Below are 8,003 nucleotides of genomic sequence, written 5' to 3'. Positions count from 1 at the left end.
TCTTGGGAGCTGTAGTGTTGACATTTTTATGAATGCCCTTCTTTTGACTCAGATAAAGAAGACAAAGTAACTCTTTAATTTTTGGATTCACCTCTGAATAAACAATATAGGAATCATCCTAATTGGGTACAACGAGCAAGGGAGAATGTTCATCTTAGGAAGCAAAATTCTTCCCAGCCAAGACATGGGAAGAAAATTCCAGTGTTCAAGATCTAGCTAAATTTTTTTTCAAATAATGGTTGACTATCTAATAGAAGACAGGTGTGACAAATATGCTTAGATATTTAAATCCTGCAGAGGACCACTTAAAGGGGGAATTAGGTATGTAATGTTGTCTACCCAAAGGCACGGATTTGCATAAATCTATTTTGTATCCCTAGAATGAGCCAAACTGATTAATAACTGCAAAGACTTTTAAGTGAACTAGTACTGTAGGTGTGGAGATAAATAACAGAACATTGTTGGCCTATAAAGAAATTTTATGGGTCCCCTGATCGGTGTTGACACCGAATATCGTGGGGTCAATATGAATAACTTTAGCCAGTGGTTCGATTGTAAGGGTGAATACAGTAAAAGCTGCAAAAGGGGGCAGCCCTGACTGTTTCCCTTTCCCACCTCAACATTTTTAGACCTAACCCTATTTGTGACCAAGACACTACTCAAAGGTACATATAATGAACTTGCATAGACAGATCTGGTGGTAAAAAAAAATTGCAGCGGTACAGCATGATACTGTGTAAAATTCAGTCTTCCCACTTCTTATCTTATTCATGTTATTTAAGTGATGCATGTTCAATTTGTTTTGTGATCCTTTCTAACTTTGTCATACAGCCGAGTTGTTCTTACAGCTTTTTGATGTCTTCCAGGTACTTTAAGTCCAAACGTGTAACTACCGAGGAGAGTCAGGTGGGTCAAAGATGAGCTTTTCTGGAGAGTACAGTGCTTTTCCATTTAGACTACAGAGTTCATTTTATATGTACACCTTTAGGGCCCAATCCACTAATATCCCAGATACTGATCACCAAATAGTTTGTGCAAACAAAAATTGAGAATGCAATTAATGGCTTTGTTGTAGATGATGGGCAAAAACTGTGCCTTAACCCCTGAGGTGAAGGATGGATGGTGAAGGATCTTACAGAATAAGTGAGGGCGGACAATTAAGAGTGAAACTAAAGTTCATTATACAGCCTTACATTACAAAGAGGTTCTCCTACTGTATGTCAGCTCAAAAGCAGGGCATATACTGTGCGATATTTTCAATCATTGCATGCAGCTATAACCTAAACTTAACTGTACGATGAAACCACAGGATTTAAAACTTCACAGCTCACGTTGCATGTTCTCACACTGTGCGACCCGACGCTCTGAAAAAGAACTCCCTGGTTTGCACATGCGCAGTGATCAAGGTTATGGTAAATCGGCTCGTACCTCTGCTTCAACAGCAGGATTCGCTAGTGAACACCTCACGACAGCAGACTGAATTTCAAACATGTTTGATTTCCCCCCGACCTTCCCATTCTTGATCGTGGAAGGTGGTCATGAGAGGCTGATTGCCCCTTGCTACCCCCTGTATGCTACACAATGCAGGACAAACGATCGGGCTGAAACTCTGCCTGATGGCAAAAAATTCTCACACGACTGGAGAATTGGTCCAAAAAGGGCAAAAAATCATACATTGTATGCCTGGCTTAAAATGGCCCAATGCAACAATCATATGAAGTAGTAAGGGCTTTGAAATTACTGATATACTAGCTATATGAAAAGGCAACCCTGATAGCACAGATAGAAAATAAGATAAAAAAAAAAAAGGACTCATACCCATCAGGCTTTTAAAAAGACAACACAAAAAGAGAGAAAGTGCAGAAAGAAACTGTTAGACTTTACAGAACAATCTATGCTTCTCAGCTTGAAAACTAAATTAATTTATGTGTGAGATACTCAACCCAAGAACAAAATACAGGAAACCAAAAACCAGGAGGCATCAGAGGAAGACACACATGGGGAGCCAAGTAAAAACAAGAAACCAGCAGTGATGAACTCCAGAGGAGGTGCATATATGGGGTACAGAACAAAGAAAGGGCTAATGAGCTGATAAGGAGCAGGCGTGGACTGAGGTAACTAGAATGGCACTAGGACAAAGGAAACTGGCACAAGGGGGCAACAGAGAGTATCTCTAGAAATCCAGCTTTATAACATAAAATGGAAAAGAAACCAATGTCCAACAAAACAGACTGATATAAATAACTTAAAACTCAAAAAGAGCTCAAAAAGAAGTCCAAAATTGGAGAACCATAACATTTGCAGTATGTTGCAGTGACCCCTGTACTTTATACTCGGTTCTGCGAAATGTAATTAGTTGTTTCCCTAAAATCTATACACAGAAAGGGCTTTCATTTCATCATTTATTCCAGGGTCTTTACAGAAGCTTAAAAATCTATCACATTATTATCATCATCTGCAGTAGTTTAAAGTTTTTCTTAAAAGCATAGCAATGTTATACTTTGAAGTGTAAACTTCAAAGTATGAAGAAAAAAAAAAGGAAAAATATTTTTAAAATTTTGATCTCATGTCTTGGATATTTAGTCAAAATTTGAAATTCTTATTGAAAACACTAAATATTTAGTTTAATTTAAACAGTGTTGGGGGGTGGGGTTGTCTTTCTGTGTCTCTGTGGTCTCAACTGTGATTTTTTTTCACAGAGCCAAACAAGAGACAGCCATGTGTCATTCAGTAATGAAAAGGAGGACCTGCATTATGGAGAAGTAAATTTTCACAAAAAGACCCCTCACACATCCTCACAGCACGACAATGAACGCCAGGAGACTGTGTATGCCGAAGTTAAAGTGTCTAAACCAGATAACAACTCAACTGTTAATGACAGTCCAGAGGAGCCTGGTGATCAAAAGAAAGAAGAATAAATTTAAGTGTGTGATAATAGACTTACTTTTTGGTATCAAAACAGTTGCTGATTTTTTTAGGGAAGTTTCGCTGAAACATTTTAGCATTTAGAGAGAGCTGACTTTATAAACTGTTAGTCAACTACAACCATTCACATGTATTGCTGTTTGTTTAATCATGGAATTCTCATTGTATAGGAACCTTGACTTGAAACTACACCTTAAAATTTTTTATTATCGTAATGTAAAAGTTTAGAACATTATGCAACTGCATAAAACAGTTTGCAATACCAATTATGATTATTATTATTTTTTTCTGAATGGGCTTTTTTCTAAATTTGTTATTTTATATTTCTGCACAACTTTACGCCTGCCAAGCTAAAAAAAATCTGCTTTGTTAATATCTATTTGCTATCAGTGAACCAAACTGAATGATATGATTTTTTTTTTGGAATATACCTTTGTTTTTCCTTTCGGGTTTACGATTGCAGCTTTTGCTTCAATGACAGGATTAATCAAAAGTTAAGATGCATCTCATATCAGTTTCATAGCTTAAGATTTAGATAAGTTTTGACATGTTCACTCGCTCTGTGTAAGTTTGAGTGTTTACAAACACTCATATAATAACATTATTTTAATGTGTTTTACTTATTCAAACAGTCTATCCACTCTTTAATAGTTTGATCTTAAGCCTGCTAAAAAGTGCTTACAATAAAATCAGCCTTTCTGAACTTGTTTTTTTTTTTTGTGACACAGTGAAAAAAACAAAAAACATGATGGGTTTTGTGAATGTTGTTAATATCGAATCACATCTCAATGAGTTTCCATCATTTACCACAATCAGTTCCTGAGGAAGGTGGTTGAGGACTTTTAAATTTACAATATGTATTATGCCAAAGAAATGTCTACTCAGATTTAATATGAACTAGAATGTTTGACTTATGCAGAGGATAACATGGGTTACAGTATATTAACCAGCACTTCATACATCTAGCAAAGTTCTAAGTTGTGCAACTGCATTGAGGAAAAAAAGTTTAATACTTCCACATTTTTAGAACATTTAGGACAGGTTCAACTAATCAGAGTCATCGCTCACATAATCAGAACATGCAGTCGATCACGGAGTTCATGGGGAAACGTGAATCTTCATTGTATTTCAATGGTAAAAAGCTAAGTTCACAAAGTCAGCAACGGAAGGGAAATGCTGTGGCCATCATTTTGACTAAAAGGTAAATTATTTCAGTGAAAATTTATTTAAATAGTTTGGTTCCAGTTTAGTCTAGCTTGAGCCTGAAAATCTTAGGCATAGTTTTATTTCCAAATTTCTTTAATGAAGGATTAGCGAGATTTTAGCAAAGGCAAGGAGGGTACCCATGGAATTGTACTCAAGTAAGAGTAGCACTATTTTAAAATGTTTTTACTAATGCACTACTGATGTTTATAAATTATGCCAGCAAACAAACTTAATGTGCAAGTTCTAGCATTTTAAAGCTTGAAATAGATATGTATATAAAAGAACACATTTGAGAAGAAGAAATACTTTAACCAATTTTTTTTCAACAGAAAACTTAGTAAACCAATCCATACCATGAGAACTCTTTCTTTAGGATAAGGTAACAAATTACTACGGTTTACTGTATGTTTACCTGATTTTGGAAAATTCAAATTACTCACAGAGGACAGAGTAGTCAAAGATTTTAATCAAGTAGGAGTAGGGATACTTTACAAGAACTTACTCAAGTAATAGTAAGAAGTATGGCACAGTAAAACTACTACAAATTTTTTATTTTTTTTTGAAATTGTTATCCAAGTAAATGTAACTGAAAAAATGCAAAAAATTACTATTCACCTCTGGATTTTAGCCAGAAAGTATATTGTTCGGACAAAAAAAAAGCAAACTAATGCAATTAACACTTCATTTGCATATCATTCTCTTTCAGTAACACAAGTGGTGAGATACCCACCATGTGACAGGTGAAAACAGAGTTGAAAAACCTTATCTAAAAATGGTAGCTCTGATATTTCACACTGTCTTTATTCTTTATTTTAATAAAGTAACAAAAAGATTGAGGCACCTGGAAAAATGGACTAGATATTCCAGTTCAAATAATCATGTGCATATATATGTTGCAATATGTTTTACTATGTTATACATATTAATTGAATTGCACACACACACACACACAAAATGCATTGTAGCAAAGACTAGGGGGACGTCCTGGGCCAACTTCACACGCTGCAAAGTGTCTGGAGAACAGTTAGGGCAGGACTGAAGCTGTTCTGGTGGAGTGCTGAGTTTTAGAAGTAAATTAATACTTCTCTAGAAGTCAGAACTGTTCATGCGAAAATATATGTCAGGGAAAACAAAAAGAAGAAACTGAATGTTTAGTCGAACCCCAAAAGTTCTTTTCAGAAACCAATATTTAGATATTTTGTAATATTGTATATATAGGCTACTGTATATATATTCCACAACTTTGTAGGGATATATATTTGCTCAAACCAAAGCGAAACCATAATGTTATAAGACAGAGACATTATATAAATCTATCAATCATAAGATTGAGAGATGTTACTCTCTGGCTTCCACTGTTCATGTGAAGGATAACTGCTGTTTATTTTAGAAAAATGGTAAGAAACTTCCTAAATTGTAAGGTTTTCGTTTAGGAGAAGGGAAATATATATATATATATATGTCAGGCTGTTTAGTTGATCTGCTTTTGTTTGCAGAATCAGTGAATCTGTAAATGACTTCTTTCTCTGTTAAAAAAAACTACAGACCTGCATTTAACTTCCTTACACCTGGCTTGACATAGCCACACCTGTGAAGCCTTGATTGGCCTTTTTGGTATGGAGGAAGCAGGAGGCACTCTTGACTTTAGGTTGAGTCTGGCTTTATCTCTTATCCTGGAATTTCTAAATTCAGATTTTACGAAAAAGTGCCCAGCAGTTCTAGTTTCCTCTGTAATGGTTGGTATGGTTGTGATGTATCAGTATATCCAATGTATATTATTGTATATATTTTAAAAGCACTCGTAGCAACTTCAGGCTGTAGCCAGCGGTTTGATGGACCGCTAGCTTGTCAGACTCAAATCTGCTGTTTTACATATTTTCCACACATGTTCTGGAGGGGTAGTAAGGAAAGTCAGAACCCCGGCTCCAAAAATGCCTTTTCTTTCCTTCCTATTACTCGAATCACACGGTGAAGGGGCTCAGAAGCATAAGCAAAGTGATTTAGATGCTTCGGTGTTCTTTCATCTTCATAAAACATTTAAAACTGAATGTCTTAAATGCTTTGAGAAACTTACTAAAACACTGTAAAACTATAAAACTCATAGCACAGTTAAAACACCTACTCTTTATCAAACCAGTTAATTTAGAAATAAATGCTTAAGTTAATTTTTAGTCATTTTATACCTTTGAAATAGTTCTATAACAAGCAATACCTTCTCTATTTCTCAGTCTTTACTGGATATATAAAATATAACAGACAATCATTTCATGACAGCATGCTGTTGCCATCCATCTAACAGCACATTATAATAATGCTCCTACATAGTTTGGTATAACGTGCCGCTATATTATCAATACTATCTAGATTATCTAGATATTATCAATACTGTCAACTCACCATTCTCGTTTTATATATTTATTACAATGTTCATCACATCCTTCATCTTATGCTGCTTCAATACTTTGCTATGCTTGTGAATATAGACCCTCTTAATTTTGAAGAGTTATTTTACCTTGAAAAAAAATACAAAATGTATTTCTCATCTTTTTTTATTTTTGGGCAATGATAAATTTTTTGAAACAGTAAGGGCATCTTTTATCTAAAACTATGAAGCAAGTGTTGTGAAAGCTTACCAGAAGATTATGAATATATTAAATAAGTGGAACTGGAGGTTATACTTAATTAATAGGTAATTCAAATCAAGTGTAAAACCAATTATTTATTATCAATTAAATGATTATAACTGAACAGGATTTTAGCCTCTTACCTAAAAGGTCTGACTCCTGAATCCGGCCGTTTAAAATCCAGTTGTCTTTCACCAGTTTAGTAATTTAGGCTATCAGAAAAGTGATTAACCACCAACCAAATAAATCTGTCTCTGTTCTTTAAATGATACTGAAATAAGAGTGAATCCAGCCTGAGGGATAAATCGTTCACTGTGTAAAATGAACACAAAAGACCATGGGTTAAAATACAATGGTACCTTTATTAGCTACAATTAATGAAGCCGATTACTCACAGGTGTGCAGAAACTGCCCTCCAACAGACCACATTCTAATGGCTCCTCCTAGTGGGAAAAAAACATGCTCCAGCAACCAACAAAATAAAAATTTCCATCATTAAAATCTTGTTATATCATGATAGAAAGCAGCCCAATTTTTTTTATCAACTATTTAAATGTGGTGTGATTTCGTGGAAATCATAGATTTGTCGATCTAGAATTACAAATAAAGATGCACATAAATGGTAAATAAGGTATTATTGCAGTTCTGTAAATTGTTCTGAGAACAAAACTGAAGCCCCTGCCACACCTTGACTATTTAGCCAGCGTATGCCTGACTTCCCAGAATCTTCTAAAACCCTGTCATACTCTGAACGTTCTTTGTATTTTATTTTATTTTTTTCAATTTTGGGCATTTACATAGAGTATTCATAACGATTCCAGTGTGTATGTCCAATGACAGCCTAACTTATGCATAACACATGGCAGCGTAATGCCTATGAAATGTCACAAGCCAGTGTCCTGAGGGGGCAGCAATGCAACAGGAGGTGCCCAGCCTGCATAAAAAGATGTCTCTGATCGCGGTATTAAGCTAGCTGCTGTTTCCTGCCTGCCAAAAAAAGAATGAATAAAAATAAAAAGAAAGACAGAAGGTTTGCAGTTGCAGCAGATTCAGCATCATGTCTGCTAGGATGTTTGTTGGTCATGGCCGTCACCTTCTCGCTCACCCTATGATGGGGATGAAGTCTGGAGAACTAACGATTTCCTCCTGTGAACCTCTTTTTATACCAAAACGCTGGCGATACGCCTTTATATGTTAGCTCCAATTTAGAGACATGTCCAGCAGTCAAATACATTGATGTGCGTTGGG

The 8,003-nt window shown here is 35.4% G+C and overlaps 1 protein-coding gene across 1 annotated transcript in view; it reads left to right on the top strand.

Moving 5' to 3' along the window:
• The window catches only part of LOC107104574 (sialic acid-binding Ig-like lectin 13), a 27,139-nt gene that overhangs the window by 2,884 nt on the left and 16,252 nt on the right, over positions 1-8,003 (top strand). Inside the window, exons 2-3 of the mRNA XM_015404590.1 lie at positions 867-906; positions 2,700-2,895. Coding sequence (XP_015260076.1) covers positions 867-906; positions 2,700-2,895 — 236 coding nt within the window. The remainder of the gene's footprint in view (positions 1-866; positions 907-2,699; positions 2,896-8,003) is intronic.

Source organism: Cyprinodon variegatus, unplaced genomic scaffold (genome assembly GCF_000732505.1).
Source record: "Cyprinodon variegatus isolate N-32 unplaced genomic scaffold, C_variegatus-1.0 Scaffold1797, whole genome shotgun sequence".
Taxonomy (NCBI): Eukaryota; Metazoa; Chordata; class Actinopteri; order Cyprinodontiformes; family Cyprinodontidae; genus Cyprinodon; species Cyprinodon variegatus.
Note: the sequence above shows the minus strand (reverse complement) of the source record. Positions and strands in the feature narration are given on the sequence as shown.